Source organism: Arvicola amphibius, chromosome 1, assembly GCF_903992535.2.
Source record: "Arvicola amphibius chromosome 1, mArvAmp1.2, whole genome shotgun sequence".
Taxonomy (NCBI): Eukaryota; Metazoa; Chordata; class Mammalia; order Rodentia; family Cricetidae; genus Arvicola; species Arvicola amphibius.
Genome location: NC_052047.1, coordinates 124,595,814 through 124,617,219, shown reverse-complemented (window position 1 = coordinate 124,617,219; position 21,406 = coordinate 124,595,814). Strand labels below are relative to the sequence as shown.

The window sequence follows — 21,406 nt, the reverse complement described above, 5'->3', positions numbered from 1 at the left end:
CTCGGGTGGGCAGGAAAAAAATGATTGTAAAACGGGTGTGCGATTCATCAGCCAGGTGATAAGAAGGGATGGAGAGGCCCCCAGAGTTCAGACCTCCAGACCCGTGCCAAGGAGGCTCCTCATTTACAACTCATTTGCAATGCATATTTAACAGGACTCTGGCTTACACTTGGAGAGATCATTGTCATGCACAGGAGAAATTCTGCCAGCGTGTTTGCTCGAATGATCCTGCGGGAGGAGAGCCGCGGAGCAGGTCTGAGCAACAGCGTCTGCCCTCCAGGAAAACAAGACCTCAATCAGCCCACAGTGATGCAGACGGCGGCAGACCACACTATTCCCGGATAGACAACCAACTAAATAAAGCCTTGGTTACATCATGCAGAAGGCCAGACAGAGGGAAAATTCCAGAGGCTTTTTCTTTCTTTCTTTCTTTCTTTTTTTTTCCGAGAGACCGTATGAGGATGATCAGGCTAATCGTATGCAAGTCTTGTACTATGAATGTCAAACTGCAGCCGAATCACATAAATGAGCTGTCAGGGGCTTGGTCAGAACTCCCCGGAAAAGAGCCTCCCTCCCCAATTCTCAGAGCAGCCCTCATTTTGCCTTGATTGATAAGCACACACCCTAGCTTGGCAAAGAGCTTTTTAATTTTATGGTCCAAAAGCCACAGGGTCCCCACTATCTCTAAAGAATTACACCACTGTCCAACACTATAATTAAGTGTTAAGGTCTCTGTATTAAGATAGACAGGAGATCAGATCCTAGCTAACACTTACTGGCTGTGTAACCTTGATGGAGTCACTAGCCTTCCCCCCACACACACCGTGTATGCATATGTGCGTGTGTGCATGTGTGTGTGCATGTGCGCATACGTGTGTGTGTGTGTGTGAGAGAGAGAGAGAGAGAGAGAGAGAGAGAGAGAGAGAGAGAGAGAGATTTGAGATAGGGTCTCTCACTGAACCTAGCTATTAGACTGGCTGGCAAGCCCCAGGGATCCTCCTGTCTCTGCTTCCCGGCACTGAGATTGCAGCCATGAGCCACTAACTCCTCTGAACTCGGTCCTCGCACCTACACACAAACATTTTACTGGCTGAGCCATCTTGTTAGCCCTTACTAAAGCTTCCCATTTCCTCCTCTCTAGGAAGGGGGACTATATGGGCCCCATGGGGATTAAATATTTCATATGTTCAATGCCTGGTGCTTCTTACAAAATGCAAAGTCAAGAGACACTGGCTGCAGTGGAGGAAAGAAGAGATTGAATGAAAATTATACACCTTCAAGGAGTGGCAGGATCGACGAGCGCCTCGATAACAAGTTCTTATTGTGCTCAGAGAAAAGGAACAATTTTGATAGCAGATGACAAAGCATTCTGCTCTGCTCTGCTCTGCTCTGCTCTGCTCTGCTCTGCTCTCCTCGACTGTGCCAGTGAATACAGCCTCCTCCTGTGTCTTGACATACCAGGCACATCCACGCCATGGGGCTTTCATAGGTGATGTTTCTCTACCTGGAATGGTCTTCCTCCAGGGAGCCACCAGGCCTGCCATTCACTTCCCGAATAAATCTTCAAGGGAATGCCCCATCTTATAGCTCACTCTTCATACCTCAGCTAAATTTGCAAATTCCCCTCACCTTGCTTCTGTTTTCTCTTTAGTACCTATCATCTGATTTTTCCTCAGTATCCATGGGGCAGTTTGGTTCCAGAGCCCCATAGATACTCAAACCTATGGACACTCACATTCTTTATGTAAAATGCTGCAGTGTTTACATATAGTCAATGCATAGTCTCCCATTTATTATACCTTTTTTTGAGACTGAGTCTCTCCATATAGTGCAAGGTATCCCTGAGTTTATAATCTCCCTGTCTCAGCTTCCTGAGGTCTGGAATTACAGGTATACACCATCATGCCCAGTTTAAATTCTCCTCTATACTTTGGATCACCTCTACATTACTTGAAACATTTAATGCAGCATCCATGCTATGTTAATTGTTGTACTACATTATTCGGAGAATAATAATTAGAACAGAATCTACCTGTTCTTCACAGGTACATAAATGTTTTCAAAAAAGGTTGCATGAGTCTGGATGGGGAACCCAAGGACATCAGAAGCCTGACTGTATCCCCCGATTGTCTCAATCTATAACCTAACCTAACCTCCCACCTATGTAGGAAAGCAAAGCTTCATCAGCCACACATAGCCACACAAATCCCTTTGCACTGTGTCGGCAGCGACTGTGGTTCCGCAGTAACACAATTGTTTGTCTACAATAGCAACAACAAAAACTGACCGACGGATAAAGTACTAGACTGTAGCTTCCCTGAAGACGGGACACATTCCCAGGAACCAAGTCAGTGCCCAAGAACTAGGAGATGCTCAGTGAGGGAGCTAGAAATGTTAGCAAAGCTGTGCTGCAGATATGTTTTAAGAAGGAAAGGAAGGGGACACAAACAGGAACAGAACCTTCTTTAGAACATACAGCATTTAAGTGCCAGAGGGGTTCCAGAGGAGCTGTCCAAAGAACGGTGGCCCTCTGAGTGTGTTCCCATTGGAGAGGGACACCACACCATCTCCAAGGGAAACGGATTTACTCAGTCTCATCTAGCTGTATCTCAAACCTAGTGACCAAACGCTGGGGGAGACCCTGATGCAAGACCAAGTTCAAGAAGGCTACCCTAGGGACTGGGGAGATGATGGCTCAGCAGTTCAGAACACCAGCTGCTTTTCCAGAAGACCAGAGTTCAGTTCCCAGCATCCACATGGTGACTCACAATCATCTGCCACTCCAGTTCAGACAATCAAATGCCCTCTTCTGGCTTCCTTAGGTATTGCAAGCATGTGGCATTATATACACATAAGCTGACGAACATTATAAGCACAAAATTAAAGTATAAATGGAATAAATAATAAAAATAAATGTGATAAAAAAGACTATCTAAAGAGTGGAACTAGGTTTGGGGCAGGAGACATTGTCTTCATCATCAAGTCTTTGGTACTGGATTGTTTGTTTTTAAATCTATAGGTATTTCATGAACCAATAAAAATTATTTCCAGGAATCATACAGAGAAACCAGCCCATCTCCATTTTTTTCCTAAAAGCCATTTTGAGTCTGCAGCAAAGTTAATTTTCTGTTTACTATAAAAGTTAAATTTCTGTTTCTTGAAGCTGCACAGTACCCCAGTAACCACAGAACTTACGAAAACCAACCTCCTGGAGCTATCTGTTCTCAGTAATGTTCTACACCCATTGTTCCATGACCCACTTTCCTTAATGGCCTGGTCTCGCTCCTGTAACCGTGCTTACATGTAAATCTCCCACCCCATGGTCTTGCCCTATACAAAGGGCTTGAGAAATTGGCTCAGGCTGGTCTCAGGGACTCTACATTAGGAGACAGCCACCATTTTAGCTCTAATGTGTACACAAATAAAGTTTGCTTTAATTTTGCCATAATTTGAGTCAGTGATCTTTTTCTTCATACCTGTGAGATTAACAATACCTTTACGTTTCTGTATTTCAGATCCTCTGATACCTTGAGACCTTGCTGCCCTGGAGAACCTGTCCCTCCCAGGGCTCATCATTTCTATAGTAAAAGACTGACCTGGAAATGCAGCTTTCCTACAAAAATCAGGCCACCTAAAACCTTACCACCACCTCCACCATCACCAGCACCACCTCTACCACCACCACCACCACCACCACCACCACCACCACCACCACCACCACCACCACCACCATCACCACTACCTCCTCCACAGTCATGCCCTTGATGAGCTCCTACACTCCAGGTCTGGATATGAGCCAATTGAGGGGCAATCCCTATACTCCAGTGTGGGAATACAGTCCTAGAATGGAGTTGTATAGATTTCTAAGGGCTTGTGAAAAACCCCAAGAAAACAAGACATTAGTATTGTGTCCTCAGTTTCTCCAAAACATAGAATTGCTCTTAAATGTGTCTTTGTGCTTCTCCCAGGTGTGATGGAGAGGAGTGAGTTCACTTCAGGGGTTGTTACTCACGTACCTCTTTAGAAAAGCATGTTTTTGCTGTACGTGGCTGGTCCCTGTGATTGTATACTTTACTCAGATAACTCTTCTTAACTCTCAGAATATAAATTGCCTGACGCTCTGAATAAAGCTGGCTATTATATGAGACTTTAGTCCGTGTCTTAGCTGAGGCAACTCTTATAAAGGAAATCATTTAATTGGGGCTGGCTTACAGTTCATAAGTTTGGTTCATTATTGTCATGGCGGGAAGCCTGGCTCATGGAGGCAGACATGGGGCTTGAGCAGTAGCTGAGAGCTCTCCATCTGAATCCATAGGCAGCAGGAAGAGAAAGGGACACTGGTCCTGGCTTAAGCATTTAAAACCTCAAAGATCACTCCAGTGACACATTTCCTCCAACAAAAACCATGCCTACTCTAACAAGGCCACACCTCCCAATAGTGCCACTCATTGTTAGCCTACAGGGTCATTTTCATTCCAACTACCAAAGTCCGCCTCATTTTTAGGCCCCACTCTCCCAGGCTCATGAAATCTCTTGAGCAGTAAACACTCCAGAGTTCACTGAAATGACTGATGATAGTCGATCCTAACCCTCCTTCTCTGACCTTGCCTGTTCCCTTCCAGACTCATGCTCACCTCTTCCATCCAATTTCTCTGCCTTTGAGGGACTCTGGTGCTTTCTTATGTGGCTCTATGTGGAGTGCCATGCTCCTCTTTTCCTACACTTAAAAAATTAATAATAAAAACTGGAAGATGGATGAGAGAAGACCAGAGAATGATGACAAGAAACTCATGACCGTGAGACACCCATTACGAAAACAAGAATGTCTCAAAATGGCTGTCCTCTGTTCCTGGAGTGCATCCAACAATACTTGTGCCCAAAATTGGGCATGCAAAAAGAAAACTATACAAAGGAAGAAGGTAAAGATCCTGGCATATTTTGCAGAAAGCTGAAAAGTTTAACCAACTGTGACCAAAGTTAGACAAATTGTGTGACATGCCGGCCCCACCCTGAGCAGCTGCCATCCAAAAGAAGAGTCATCAGAGATTCAGAAAGAGAAGTTTTCTGAGCACTGCTTTCCCGACAGCGGGTCCTGACATTTGTCATCAGATAACCACTGAGATAGTCAAGATCATTTTCCTTAAAGGCTTCTTAAAACCATTAGAGCAGGAGGCTCCGAGAAGGAAATTCATGAAAGCACACAGCAGGGTATTATTTCTTGATAGTTTGGTTTTGACTGTGTGTGAGGGGGTGGGGAGGAAAGGAGAGAGGGAGAGGGCGAGTGAGATTCAGAAGACCTAGTCTCGCACAGTGGGCTTCGATTTGTAAAGGCGAAAAGCCACTGACCTAGAATGAGGAAGGCAGTAATCTCTCTGTCCTAGACAACATCTGAACTACTCCCTTTTGGTCTGGCCTTCGTGTTCCATAAGTGGAGTGTCCTGGGGAAGAGTGCTGGGGCAGTATGCCGGCTGGGGCATCGGCTTCTCGGGAGCTTGCGAGGCTGTAGGTTAGGTATGGGCTAATCCAGGGGAGCTAAGGTGCCTCATGTGGGAATGAAAAGATCCCAAGACACTAGAGGATTTTCTGAGTGGGAGTGGGAGCCTGTCAGGGCTCCTGCGCGGGATGGACTAAGATGTGGAGCTAGTTAGCAGGAAAGTAATCCTTACTATCTGCTTTGCAACCCACTTCCCTGGGTTCCCTGCCAACTGCAACTGGTGGACCTGGCTCTAGTTTTTCCTCTCATATCCTCCTCCAGACTAGCCCACCCCTAAGGTATTCAGTGTCTACTGTATACCCCTGTTAAACTGTACTGAGAGTGGCTCTTGGCTCTGAATGGTCCCAGGGTTTTCCAAGGCTCACCATTCATAGTGGGAAAGTATTCTCCATGGTAACCTGATCTCTCTGAGCATCATTTTATTTTAACGTAAGAGCACTTTCTCTGGATACTGTTGTGAACCTGATGCACACCCTTGCTAGTGCTCTCTCTCTCTCTCTCTCTCTCTCTCTTTCTCTCTCCTCCTTCTTGTTCTTCTCCTCCTCTTCCTCCTCCTCCTCCTTCTTCCCCTTTCTCCCCTCTTTCCCTTTCTTGATGCCCTCAATTCTCTAAGGCTAAAATGTCTCAGAACACCTAGAAAAGTGGGCAACAGAGTGTCTAAGGACCCAACTCCTGAACTCAGACAATCTAGGACTTGTATGCTACATAGGCCACCTAACAGACATATGACTATTATGAACTCTCCACACTGCAACCCCTTTGCCTGAAAATTGAGTGTACATCCTCAGAGATGTGAGGCAGGACGAGGATTAATGAAATGGTCTCCTTGAAACACCTGATATATCGTAAATGCTGGTAAATGTTGGCAGAGTGCACAATAGGATCAGTGTCTCGAAGTGGCAAGCTTAGACACCACGTCCTTTGAATACTTCTGTTACATAGATCCCACATCTCAGGTCATGGAGAATGAGCACTGCAGCCAGGAACTGTTCCAGATGTCCCACTTTCTCAAATATTTGACTTCAGGGCTGTAAGTTTTCCAACTATGCCAAAGAGAACTGTGCAGAAACGAACAACCACTAGCATTTCCTCAGGGGGGGTGGCTTCAACTGAGCCTCTCTCTGGGGCCCCAGGAACCTGGACATCTGGCTCAGAAAAGCACATTCAGTCAGACAGGCCAACCTGAAGGCAGAATTAAAAGGCCACTGTACAGAAGATTTGGTTAGCAGACAAAGCCAGGCAGGAAGGGACCGAGGAAATGGTTCAGCAGGTAAGGTGTGGGCCAGGCGAGCGTGAAGACTCAAGTCTGGATCCCTAGCACCCATGTGAAACTGGGTACAGCACGAACCTCAAAACCAGCTCCTGGGGCGTGGTGGGTGGTGCACAGACCTGAAAATGTGCTGACCAGCCAAACTAGCCAGAATGTTCCAGGTTCAGTGAGGAAAGGCTTTCTCCATGTGCCCGTTTCTCACCCATCACTCATACCCAGTCTCCTGGCCAGGACTTGAGCAATAGAAGCCACCATTTTGCAGAAAGCTAGGCTGACCTGACGAAGAGGGACCATCTTCCCCCTCACAGGTCTGCAAACATTGGCTCTCCCTCTCTCAAAGTAGCAGGGCTGACTTAAGGCAAGCCCAGGGCAGGGGGAGGCCTGAGAATTAGTCTCCATGGGTGGGAGGCAGTCTCCATGGGTCGGAGAGAGAAGAAGAGTGGAAGCCACTGCAGGAGCTGTTGGGAGAACTAAGGGGGAAGGGCGGGTCCTGAGTATGAGCTGGGCATACAGGCAGGAATCAGAAAAGGGAGCTGCAGAAAGCTGGGCGCCATCAGCTTATCCCTCATGCTTAGTGCACAGATGGAGTTCATGAGCTCCTACCTGGAGCTGAACACTTAGGTTCTACTCCCAACACCACACATTCTTAGCTATGTGGTTAGAACAAGTTATTTAATCCCCCCCCCCCCCGCCACTCCTGCTCCTCTCTTCCTTCATGTCTTTTTTCTCCCTCTCCCTTGGTTTCCTCATCTCTAAAACAGAGTGGATGTTAGTAACTACACCATAGGGTTACAATAGGATTACATGGGGAAAGCCCACCTCTACCCCACCCCCAAGTGACTGGCATTGCCACCAGCAAGGGATGGAGGTGACAGAGCAGAGTGAACCCCTCCAGACCTGAGGTTATTCTGAGGTTGGAACCACACCTCCTTCCCTGTAGCTCTTAAGAGAGCCTGGCAGTGGTCCGAGTTGTCACGGTCTTCCGTGCAGCAAGCGTTAGTCGGGGCTTCCCTCACCCCCTACCCTGCCCCATCCTGCCTCCCGCAGGGAGCTCCCTGGCCTGTCTCTGGTGCCAAGTTCCCTCCCTTGTCTCCACGCTAGTCTGGGACCCTGCCCCAGCCATATCACAGCAGCAGACAAAAGCTGGGCGGGTCTTCTCAAGACCATTGCTTCACTAGGCTCAGCCACACCCACTCGGATTAGGTTCTGTGAGTCTTGCCTGCTGGCTTTTGGCTCTGCTATTTCCTCTGTTTATGGCGTTCTTCCCTGGAGGCTGCAATCACCTCTCCTCCAAGTTTGCCACCGTAGTCTCAGATAAATGCCATCTCTGCTAGTGGCAGACAAACCACATATTACACTCCTTTATTTCCTTACAGCCTGTTTTAGGGGCACATTTTGTTTGTTTCCTGTTCATCTCCCATCATTAAGAAGAATGCAAGAGTCATGCATGTGCCTCCAGCCTTCCTCAGGAGAGCAGGGAATGCACAGAGGAGGCACCTGGCAAATGTCTGTTGAGGTGAAAGACCCAGCATTCAAACTGAGGCCTGCCCTTAAAGCCCAGACTCCCGAACAAAATTCCGCCATGGCCCAGCCACAGGAAAGTGATTCAATGAGGACAGCCGACCAGTTAAAACCTGGGGCCTGCACAGCTCTCCTGGACATAAGAGTGTTCCCTGCAGGAGGGGGAGACAAGTACTGGAAGGCTCTGGCGATTTGGCACCAACTCAAGCCAGTAGCTCTTGCTGTATGAGGCCCTTGCCAAGATGCATGAGGAGATTCACAACACAGAAAAAGGGAATTCTAGACCAGGGGCACTGATTGGAAAGTTTCACAACGCCTGAGATGCTGAGACCGTGGAAGAACTTGAAGGCATCCTCTAGACCAGGCATGGCCACCTTTGGCCCACCCGCATGGGACCGAGCATGGGTGGCGCCTGCCATCTAGTGGACAACGAAGCAAACTCTTCCTGCTTCCTCAAGGCTCTCGCGCAGCAGCAGAGCGACTAGGATTCCTGAGAGCAGAAATCCGCATGGGAATTTTGTTAGAATGGAGGAATGTGGATGTCGATTTGCAGGCCTGGAGTTGAATCTGGGATTTCCGCATGTCTAACAAGTCCCCAGGTATTGCCGGTGCAACTGTCTGGTCTACAGAGTGGCCAGGGGGGCCGAGGGTTTCTGAAGCAGAAACACCCCCAGCAGGAACTCTGCGGCATTAGGAAGCCAGGCCACAGGACCGAGGGCAGAAGGTAGTGGAGTGTCAGAGATCTCTTTAAGTCAAAGGGGGACTGGATGGGGTGTGGTGGTGATGAAGCTGTCAGAAGGCAACCAGCCTGCCTGAAATTCAAAGAACAGAGCCGGCTCACGAAATGGGTAGATGAAGAAGATATACGCTCGTGACAATTGAAACACAAAATACCCAGGCAGGGCCTAAGCCTGGTGCGGCCTTGGCTAAGGCCACCAGCATCCTGCTCAAAATAACCAAAGCTCTGTCACAGAAATGGCCGCTCAGGTCTGACTGCTACTCTTGCTGGAACCATGCATTCAAATTTTTTGTCCTATATAAAGATTTTTCCATCTTATTGGGTTTTTTTTTCCCTTACAAAGTATAAAAGTCAATCTGGGGAGATGACTCGGTGGGTGAGAATACCTTCTCTGCACATATGAGGACCTGGGTCTGAATCCCCAGCATCCATTTTAAAAGCCAGGTGTGCACACCTGCAACCAAGTGCTATAGAGTGACAGAAACAGGAGGATTGCTGGGGCTTGCTGGCTGCCAGCCCAGCCCCAAATTCAGTGAGAGAAATTAAACCAAGAGTGATATGTCTTCTTCTGGTCTCTGTGCTTGCTCATGGACACACACACTGACACACGTGTGTGTGCGCACACATACACATACATCACATACATCCACATACATATATCACAAACACCCCCCACATACCATGAACACACATATACACACATGCACGCATATACATAGACTACACATACATATACATACACGTATCACAGACACACATACACACACATACACACACACACACACACATACACACGATATAAGCCCAGTTCTTTAGGAGGTGAGGCAGGGGGATCATGAGTTCAAGCTCAGCCTGGATAACTTAGTGAGCCTCTATCTCAAAATGAAGTTTTCAAAGGGGGCTCTAGCATTGGTCTGGCACACACAAGGGTTAATCCCCAGTGGCACAGAAAACTGAAATTAACACAAAGACACAAAAAGAGACGATACTGCCCTCCCCACCTTCCCCAGGACTCCACTCCCAAGCCTTTGTGATCCTAATATCTGCATCCCAATTTGCATCTTTCCTCACCTTTCTTCCCCTCCTTATTAAACACACACATTCTTGTACACAAGAAGTACCTGCTGCACTTACGTACTTACTCAACATGAACTTATACCAGCTATTTTTATGAAACCTAGCCTTCTTACACAGTGGCCCCTGATGTTCCTCTAGGTCAAGGAGATCTTTTCAGGAACAGTCAAAGAGCAAATACTTGGGGCTGGAGAGATGGCTCAGCGGTTAAGAGCATTGCCTGCTCTTCCAAAGGTCCTGAGTTCAATTCCCAGCAACCACATGGTGGCTCACAACCATCTGTAATGTGATCTGGTGCCCTCTTCTGGCCTTCAGGCATACACACAGACAGAATACTATAAACATAATAAATAAATAAATAGATATTTTTTTAAAAAAGAGCAAATACTCTAGGCTTCACAAATCATATAGCTGCTTAATGAATTATGCCATTTGATTGGGAAAAACCACCATATAAATGAATATGATTGCAGTCTAATAAAACTTCATTATAAAAGCTGGCAGCAGCCTAGATTTGGCCCACAGGCCACAATTTGCCAACATCTGCACCAGGTCAATATCTATAATTGGGGTTTTGATTATTCAGACTTTGTACTTCTGAAGTTTTTTTTTTTTTTTTTTTTTTTTTTTTTCGAGACAGGGTTTCCCTGTGGTTTCTAGAGCCTGTCCTGGAACTAGCTCTTGTAGACCAGGCTGGCCTCGAACTCAGAGATCCGCCTGCCTCTGCCTCCCAAGTGCTGGGATTAAAGGCGTGCGCCACCACCGCCCGGCAGTACTTCTGAAGTTTTATAAGTAAAAGAAAAAAATGCAGTATAAATTTGAATGAAAGCATTTGGATTATAATCACACAGCCTGGTGAATTTTTGTGAACTGCACACCACTGGGATAACCAGCTCCCATTTAGAATATGACCAGCTCCATACAGGCCTATTTCAAGTCAGCATTTTAGTGACTCCTTAACACCCCAAAGATGGATCTGTTCTGCTCAAGCTGAGTCCAGTCTTCACCACAGTCAATAAACATGGCTCATTTGGTATCTGTTTCTCTGCATGCCAGTGGAACAGATTCCCACACAGAGAGTCTGAGAGTCACCATACATATGTGCTTTTGAATGAATACTGCTGGGGACTCCCCAAAAGCCGCATTTGGCAGTCCTGGCAGCACCATCCTCAGTGAAGTTCCTCAGGCATTTAGACACAGGGGCTGTGCTGTCTTCTCTTAAGGTTGGGGATCTCAGGGCATTGCCTGGCCTTGGATGTTCTCATAACACTCGGTGGGGGAACCAGGAGGAGATAGGGCAACCCCAACTTCCTCCAGCTCTTCGAGATTTTAACATCCAACACATCCACCTACAACTTCCAAGCCATAGAGGAAGCCGGGGAGGGGCCCTGGTCGGTCCCTTGTGCAGATGGCTCTCGATATGGCACTGAATAGGATACACAGCACTGTAGACTTGGGGATGCTACTTGACTCAGCTTCTGCATTCCATTCCAGCTGGGGACGTTGACACCTTGCTGGGCTTCTTTCAAGGGCATCTGCTTCCTGGCCAGTGCATAGGAAGCTTCCCACAATCTGTACTGTATTGTTAGCCCTTCACACAGCAATGGAGCTATGGAGTATGGTACAGTCTGAGGGGTCTTAGGTGCCAAGGGTTCCTCAATTCCCAGACTCACTGGGGGTGAATGGGTGAGGCCAGGACCACTCCCCTAACACACACACACACAGAGAGAGAGAGAGAGGAGAGAGAGAGAGAGAGAGAGAGAGAGAGAGAGAGAGAGAGAGAGAGAGAGAGAGAGAGAGAGAGAGAGAGAGAGAAAGAGAGAGGAATATTCTTCCAAGGTCAACATTTAGTGTTTATTAGCTCCTCAGTGACCTCTGTGACACCAACCAATCATCAGTTGATGACGAAATGGGTGGGGCTATGACTGAACCACAATTGTCAAAGCCCAGCTACTGGACATTTCAGACATGAGTATAGGATAATACGTAAATTCTACCTCAAAGGTTAAAAAGTAAATTCTGGTTTTGAGTTTGTTATTTATATGGCAAATTGTTCAGCAAGAAATAATTGGATGTCTGCAATTTACTTTGAAATGTGTCAGATTAAGATGGATGGGTGGATGGAGAGCCAGACAGCTGGACACATGATTGGTCAAGTGTGGTCACCGGCAAAGGGGGATCTTCAGAGATGGATGTGTGGATGCCTGCCGTACAGTTCTCCTGACTGCTGGCTCATAGAAATGCTTCATAATAAAAATCCTAGGGAAACCAAAAAACTAGGAGGAGTTGAACATCCCTATTCCTCACACCCCAAAGTGTCCCCAAACCCCACACTGACACTGTGCTACAATCGAAAAGTGCCATGGCTTGAAACACTAAATGTATAAAATAGCCTTTAGTGTGTGAGAGACAGAAGAATTCCATCGTCTGTGTGGGTCCCAGCTCCAACATGTCTCACTATGTTTATGCAGAGATTCCAAACTGGAAACATCTGTCATCTAAGACACTTCTGATTCCACACTTCTCAGTGAGCAAAGGTGTTTATTTTGAAAGCCTGACACCAACATTCCATCCCCGGGATTTGCATGATGAAGGAAGAGAACTGACCACATCCTTGTCCTACGTCCTCCAAACTTGTACCGTGTGAGATGTGCAAATGTGCACACGTACATGTATACTCACACGCACCGAATAAGGAAGTGTAGTTTTTCAGAAATAACCCAGAGAGTGAGCTGGGGATATAGTTCAGGAGTAGAGCATTTTGTCTGATATTTGCAAGACTCTGAGTTTAGTCGTCTCTCTCCCCTGCCCTGCCACACACACACACACACACACACACACACACATGTGCACACACACGTGCACACACGCACGCACACGCACCTTTACTCACTGAGCCATCTTGTCACATGTGTATGCCCCCATTCCCTAAGCCCTCCTTTCCCTTTCTGTTTTGAGACACGTTGTTTTCAGTAAGTAGCCCAGGCTGGCCTCAAACTCATTCTGTAGCCCCGTGAGGCCTTGAGCTTGTGATCCTCTGCCTCAGTTTCCAAAGTGGCCAGAGTTGCAGGAATAAGGCACCATGCCAGGCTCAAACTGGAACATCTCTTTTTTAAAAGACTCTATGGAGAAATGGTTTTGGAGTCAGAGACTTCCCCCTTGTGGTCATGAGCGGTTAGTTCATGGTCATTTTTAAAAAATGAGGCCTGGCTGATTCTAATACTTGAGAATATTAACCCAGGTGGATTTTTCCATCACCACACTTCCCATTTCCCGCTCCTTTGCTTCAAGGAAGCAATCATCTCTTTTTTTTTTTTTAAAGATTTATTTATTTATTAGGTATACAACATTCTGCCTCGATGTATGCCCACACGCCAGAGGAGGGCGCCAGATCTCAGCACAGATGGTTGTGAGCCACCATGTGGCTGCTGGGAATTGAACTCAGGACCTCCGGAAGAACAGCCAGTGCTCTTAACCTCTGAGCCATCTCTCCAGCTCCAGCAATCATCTCAAAGAAAGTGGGCGGTTGAGCAAAACATAAATGCAGCCCGCAGGTCCATTCTGATTCCATGTTCAAATACCCAAGCTTAGGAGGTTTGAGGAACGGCGCATATTAAAGAGTGGGCTGTGTAGACATGGTGCCTGGGAAACATATGAACTGAAGTCAGTTTTAATTTGGCAAGAGAATGGAGAGTCTGCCTGCGTAGTGGAAGGAGAGCTGAGGAAGATGCTCCGACCACCTCAGGGAAACGGCAAGGCCTCAGGTTGTGACACCCGTCTAGGCTAAGAGGCCTCGCTTAGCTCCGATTGTAATAGAAGATTCCAGAATATGCTTGAAAAATAGTGAAAACACAATGCCCAATAATGCAATGACTTGGAGATCAAGTGAATTGATTAAAAAAATCTCTAGACTCTCATTTCTGGTGGTATGGGGAGGAAGCCTCACTTAGCAAGCAAAATGCCACCCCAAATCCCTTTCTCTGCATGCCTCAGTGTACCATTGCAGAAAGGGCTCAGCAAACCCAGCTCGTTTCGTTTTTCTCATTCCTTTGCCCTACCTAGGTAACAGTCTACCATAAGAGGCTTACATCGGTCATGGCTCCCGTGAGGACCTTCGAAAACCCCGCTGGCGTTCCCATGGGACCATCACAAAATTACCACATGGCAGCCTGTGCTCACCTCTCCTGACAGCCCTCGAGACCCTTCAAGGCAGAAACCAAAGTTCATGCGTCCTTGGGTCCTTCATGAATGAATGGGCGGATGGGTGGATAAATGAATCCCTGGAGAGCCATCTCACCTGCCTACCGATAGCAACAGCAAACACCTAATCACCCCTAACTACTTCCCCATCTCCCACGGCATCCCTTAGGCACGGTGTGTGCCCGGGTACCCAGGTATGCTCTCAGGTCTTTGAGTCTCGTCCTACCATATGGACCTTAGAAGGAGGACAGACACCCTCATGGAATTCCACATAAGGCTCCCCAGAGCTTTGCTTTTGTTTTTATTTCTCCTTTTTACTCTTTCCATCTTGCTAAGAGTCCTCCTGCAAATAAATACCTCATGGATGTGATTATATGCACAGGATCAAGTCAGCCAAAATCCCAGTATGGAAGACAGCTGGCTCATGAAACCCTACCTCTAGCTAAAGAGCTACCACAATTGATGGCTCTGGGGGAGGGACAGTCACTGTCCTCTAGGGATGTGACCACGGAGAGGCTTCTGATGCTTCAGGATGTGGCGCTACAGCCATGCACATACAGGCAGCAGAAGGCGGACTCGGTGGGTTGTTGTTTGGTTCTTTAAGAGCCCCTGAAGTTGATAGAAAAAAGCAAGGGTGGGGCTATGGGGAGAAACTGGGTGAGCAGGGATGGAGTGAATTTAATAAAAACACATTAAACGCTTGTATGAAATTCTCAAAGTAAAAGAAAATGGGGCTGTACCTAACGCAACCTATTGCTTTGTATACTAACTTAAAATTTAATTAAAAAGGAATACAGCCATAATGTATGAGATGGGGATGCCAGTTTTTCTGTTTCTAAGAAGATATGAATCAAAAGAGGTTGAATAATATATCATTACTGTATAGGGACCCAGATTAACTCCAGGATCGTCACGTGACTCTGATCTAGCCCTATGACACGGTGCTGCCTTCTCGCATAAGGTCACAGGGCACAACAATGCCAGCATGGTTTTCTATGTTTCTAGAAGTGCCACTGCTCTGTGTCTTGACACCATGGGTCATGGGCTCAAGGGGTGAACCCTGGTCCCTTGATCACTTGCTATTGACACTGGCTGAGACCCCGAGGACTGTCTGTATACTCAATTGTCTTAGAAGACTAAGAACGTGAGATAAAATACCTGCTGAATCCAACTTCAGAAGACACCAATGCAATGTGAGGCCTCCCATCTAACAGGATCCTCGATGGTATTCTGATTCCACAAATGTGTAGTGATGTCAGCCTTAGTGCTGGGGATGGGTCGTGAACCAAAAAAGGACCTCTCTTCCCTTCTGGGGCTAAGGCAGAAAAAAAATCAAACCCAGTACTCTAACTATCCAAGTTCAGATCACTCTGCCATGAGCGACTAAGGCCTGGAAAGGTCAGAGGTTAAAACCAGTTGAGCTCTGCAGAAGAGTTAAATGCCAGGAGAAGAAAACATGGCAAAGACAGCCACACACAGGGGTACCATAGAGAGGATTCCTGGAGAGACTGGGGCTGGACAGTGATATCACGGTGTCAGATTTGGGTGTTCTGAAGAGGTTAGGAAACCCACTGGTGGGGTTCGGGAGAAGACCTGGCCATATTTCATTCTGATCATGGCCTACAGAAGTGCACAGACAGCCTGAGTGTCAGTAGCCAGGAGAGACAGAAAACCCTGTAGTCAGGGAGAGGCTGGAGTTCTGAATAGTGTGTGACACCCAGGTCTGATATCAGTGTCCCAGGCTGGTGGTTCTAACCGTACAAATGCCTCTAGGGTTTGTATGAGGTGAGACGCAAGGCCACTTCTGGTGCGGAACTGCTGGGAAGACCAGCATCCTTTAACTCTAGTAGTAGAATCAATAAACAAGGCCATGCTGGGCACAGCCTGCGCCTGGCCTGTGAAAGAGAGATTAGCAGGGCACAGTGACACAGCGGCCCAGATGTGCAGCCCTCTCCGCCTGGGACATTGATCAAGCTGTGCGGCTTTGTCAAACCTGAATCTCTCCCTGCCTGTGAGGGCAGCCCTAGTCCACTGAGCAACCCCACAGCCCCACACACAGATACTACTGAAATGCTTGCTGTTATTTAACTAATGCTATCACAGCCCTAATGATGGAAAATTCCATCCTGAACTCTAAGGGTGCCCCATCTTTTCTACCTTCCATTACTGACTGAACTGGATTTTGGTTCCCCAAATCTTAAGTTCAAGCCTGCATCCTGGCACCTGTGACCATGACCTTATATGGCTATAGGGTCTTTACAGATATGCTCAAGTAGGGATGGGGTCATACTAGGTTGGGGTGGGCTGCAGTCCAGAAGCTGGCATCCTAACTCAGCAGAGGCAGAGCAAAGAACACATACAGCGATAGAACCAAAGAACCCTAAGACCATTAGCAACCAGAAGAAGCGTGGACCGGAGTCCGTAGGAGCCCTGTAGAAGGAATAACACTACTTCTGATCCTGGGCCTAGGCCTCCCCCCTCTGGGACTCCGCGAGAACAAAAGTCTGTGCTACTTTGCTGCCGTGACTCTAGAAAACAAATGTCACAGCTGTATCCCAGGACCGCCTGAGAGTCACTGGCATGGTTAAGCAGAATATCTGACCTTGGACTTAAAAGGATCCTGTACCCTCATATCATCATCAAGACTCCCCAGGGAATTCCCCTAAGAGTTACTGTCGCTAACCCAGAAAGGAAATAAATGAGGAATGGGGGGTGGGGGAGGGGGTCGAGCAAAGGAACCAAAGAGAGCTAAAACAGTAACTACATATAGGAGGATGCTTTCGAGTCAAATGGACCTCGCCTGGGATGTGAGTGCGGGCGTCTGCTGAACCTGGCTCCTGATGGTTAGAAGGATACTGCTTACCTCCTTGGAGTACTGCGGTATTTCAACAAGATGTTGCCTGTAAGCACTTTCACATAATGATGGACGTATTACATAATATTCAAAAGCCCTGTCAGCTTCCGTTTTGGTACCACTGATGGTGAGAAGTCTGAAAAGTCTCATTTTTCTATCTCAGTTATCACAGTCATAAACTGAACACAACAGATACTTGGTAAGACGATCCGAGGATCCACACTATAAATGTGGCTGCCCATGGTAACCGTTTTGGACCACTAGGGGGCAGCAGAGCCTCAGTTTTCTCCCTCAGCCACGGGAGGCTAGATTATCAATGGTGAGGCCTAGGAACAGACTTTCTTTGGACTTGTTGCCCTAAGACTGGCCTCTGTGCCCCACTCCTACCCCAAAGCATCCCACTAGGAGACAGCTGCCTCTTCCCTTGGCTTCTCCTTGAAAGAAAAAGCCTCTTGATGAAACCACTGCCTCTAAGAACTCACTGGGCATCTGACAAGGAGTTAAATTTCAACTTTTATATGGTTTAGGCAAACCCCTGGCAAGCCGGGCTCAGTACGTCAGTGCTACTAAACCATTTTGGGGGCCTCAGAGACAGGCGAGAGCACAAAATCAAACCCTTCATGGCAAAATGATGACGCCTCATTTATACAAATTGGTTACATAAGCCTGGGAGACTTAATTCCTTCAAACTTTCATGCCGCTGCGTCTAGTTTTGCCCCAGTTTTACCATGACGAGTGGGTAAGCACCTGCCACCCCAGCCCGGATGAATTCCTACGTAGCTTGTACATCATGAACAATCGCTACAGAGGGCAGATAGACCTCCTTTCCACCCCACCCCATGCCACTCTACCCCTCAGCAAACTGGACCTTTTCTCCTTCTTATGCAATGGTTCAGATACACAATAAGTATGCAGAATATTAGAGTGACCAGCATAGCTTCTACCAGGTTAAAAAAAAATATTTAATTACATCGAAGGCCCCGCGGAGTTCCCTAAAGGGCGCAGTCCTTCCCTTCCTCTTTAAGACATAAATTTTTCCAAATTTGGTCTTGGTCATCAAGACTCTATGTTCCATTGGAAAAGCCTGGGGAAGGAAATGAGTATGCCTTCTTGGCTATCTGAATAAGAGTACAGGGACTGCACAGAGAGACACAGAAAGGACCAATAGGAGCCAGAAGGCAGACCTTGTAAAATCCCAAATGCTTAGTGTGTCCTCAATACAAAGGAACCATAGATGTTTGAGACAGTGCGGAGATGTGTGGAGATTACCTTGATTTGATTATTACATATTGCACATGTGTCAAAATACACAATGACCACAAATATTTACAATTATCATATTGCAATTGCACATTCTATTTTTTTTTTTAAAGAAAGAATGCTGGGGGGCTGGGTTACAGCAACTGAGGCCAGCATAAGGTGCTGAGAACATGGTATTGAGGGGTCACAGTCTGAGGATTTCACTGTGGAAAGGGGCCACACTGGGGGCGGGGCAAAGCAGCAACACCATGCCCCTCCACCCACCTGTAGCCAGCTGTACACTATCCTCCCCTCCCCGCCTGATCAAGGAACTCGGGGGCTCCCAGCACCAGGGCAGCGCCTCGGGGTCACCTACCGACAACGATGAGGACCTCCCTTTCAATGTGAGCCTGGATGTAGATACGGCCGCGGCGTTCCGTGTGGTCAGTGCCACAGAGGCTGGGGACATTCATCACACAGCGCTTGTGGACGTTCATCATACAGGCTGTGAGGGCAGAGAGAGGGGGACGGGGCTCAGGCTGGTTCAGGGCGGCCCAGGGTGGCCCAGGTCAGGGGTTTCAGGCATCGGCTGTACCTGGGCCAACTGATACCTTCCTATTTCCCCACCTCAGAGCCAGTAGCCCCTAGCAGAGAACAAACCATATTGCCCAACATCAAATCAAAAGGACTTTCTCACAACACTGATGGATGAAAGAAATTGAACTTGGTCCTCCTCCTTGAAGGTCAAGGGTACAGCCTGAAGCAGGTGCCTCTGTACTCTGTACCCCAGTGGTTCTGAAGCCCCAACTCGAATGCCCAGTGTACCACTCCCATGAGGGAAGATACACAGGCGGTCATGTGGAGGACACAGCCACACCCACCCTGGTTGCCCCCACAGGAATGTTTACACAGTGTCGTCAAGCTGCCCCGTGTTTAACATCAGCAGGAACCCAGACTTAAGTGTGACATCTCCTAATTTTAAAATATTGACATGCAATAGTCTGAGTTCCCTGGAAAGGGGGCGCAGCCGGGAGATGACTTACGGGAGGTGTTCTGCAAGGGGATGAGCTGATCCACTTGTTAAAGAGGGCAGAGCTCAGTACAGGGCAATGGGTAATAGTCCTACCCAGGGGTCCAGAGGACACAGTGCAGATTCGGGCCCTAAGCCATTCAGATAGAAGCCTCTCCTATAGCATTTCCCCCACGGGTGGACATGTGCTTACTGTCACTCCCAGGAGATTAAGTAACTTACTGTCACATTTCATCCCCTGGTGGATGAGTCCGTACAGCAGCGATCCACAGTGGTCACAAAAGGTGGGGCTGGAGTAGGTGTGGATCTTAAACTTGTGTTTGCTCCGGGGATCCTAAGACCAAGAGAAAGAGACACAAGAGGCCACTGTCAGAGAGGAGAGCGGAGGATGAACTCTGCATTGAATGCACTGGAGAACCCTTCAAGGACTGAACTGGGTCCTGCTGTGCCTGTGGGGACCGTGGTTGGAGCACTGTGCACAGACTCAGGACCAGACAAGTGGTGTCAGAGGGATGAGTACTTTGTAAGACAGACAATCGGTCAAACTCCATACCCAAAAGGCATTCACAAGCCCAACCTACAAATCCCAGCATTCAACAGCCCCCCTGCTCCTCTCTCCTCCCATCTCTTTATTCTCCAAATGAGCTTCTGGAGTGATCTAAGCCCAAGCCTAACCACAAAGCATTCCCACTTCCAGGTCATTTGACAGTTCCTCATCCCCTAGGGAACACACTTCAAAGTCCAGAGGACAGTCTGCAAGCTGAGCTGTGGCCGAGAGGGCGGGCCTTCCACCCCTCCTGCTCACAGTAGAGCCCTTGAATTGTAGCGGAGGACATGCTACGCCAAAGACACGGGGCTGCCACCTTCCCTTGTAGCTTGGTGTGGCCGTTGAACTGGACTCTGACCAATGGGAAGTATAAACTTCTGGATCATTGCATTAAAAGGGGCACGGATGTGTTCCCTGGCTCTCTTTCCCCTCCACACTGGCTGGAAGGTGGGGAGAGGTAAGTGATGACCTTGAACTCAGACTTGGAGCCATCCTGAGAAGAGCAAGGTCAGCCTAACAACCTTGGAGTTTGTCCTTCTGGGTTTGGTACTCAGAGAAAAATCTCATTTCTGTCTCATTCAGGTCACCATATCGGAGAGGCCTGCGTATCTATTAATATTTATTGATTACAGCAACTAACATGGTCCCTTAACTAATAAGCATGACCAGGACAACCTGGCAGTGTGGTGTATAGGAGACAGGGCCGGACATCAAAGCATAACCCAGCCCTGTTCTGTGATTTCACCTCTTTCTGCTTCAGCTTCCTTGTCCATAAAATGTATATAATGATAGCGTTCTGGCTATCATTACAGTACGAGACCGCTGGAGAGAATAAGTGGATTAACCCATGTGGAGAGCAGAGTACCTGGCTCACGGTAAGCCATGAGCATCGCGCTATCGTTACCGCCCCTCCACTGAGTGCATTCATACACACGCAAGGTGCTCGGTGTGTCCTCTGTGCTCAGGATGCATTCACTGCATTCACACACCCCCATGACACCCTCCCTCGCTCTCTGCGCTGCCCATCCTTCCTTCCTCACTGGCCCTCTTTGCAAACCAAGAGCAAAGCTGTTTCATCCTGAAGTTAATTCCACGCCGGGGCTGACGGGATACCTAGCAGGGGTAGCCTGTTGTCCTTCTCTTCCTCCAGCCATGCATCTAGTCACGTGACTCATTGCTGCAGGGGCAGGTGCCTCCTTAAAATTTATATGCTACTCACAGATAGAATGTGAATAGGTAAACAAATAAATATAAGAAGTACGCATGGGGAGGGGCTGGAGAGATGGCTCGGCAGTTAGGAGCACTGCCTGCTCTTCCAAAGGTCCTGAGTTCAATTCCCAGCAACCACATGGTGGCTCACAACCATCTGTAATGAGTTCTGGTGCCCTCTTTTGGCCTGTAAGCATACATGCAGGCAGAATACTGAGAATATTATACA

At 47.8% G+C, this 21,406-nt stretch overlaps 1 protein-coding gene across 2 annotated transcripts in view; it reads right to left on the bottom strand.

The window, feature by feature from the left end:
* Nucleotides 1–21,406, bottom strand: part of Prkcb (protein kinase C beta) — a 342,543-nt gene that overhangs the window by 156,485 nt on the left and 164,652 nt on the right. For both annotated transcript variants that reach the window (XM_038342586.1, XM_038342577.2), the window contains exons 4-5: nucleotides 19,644–19,755; nucleotides 18,768–18,896 (exon numbers count right to left, since the gene is read on the bottom strand). In XM_038342586.1, coding sequence (XP_038198514.1) covers nucleotides 18,768–18,896; nucleotides 19,644–19,755 — 241 coding nt within the window. The remainder of the gene's footprint in view (nucleotides 1–18,767; nucleotides 18,897–19,643; nucleotides 19,756–21,406) is intronic.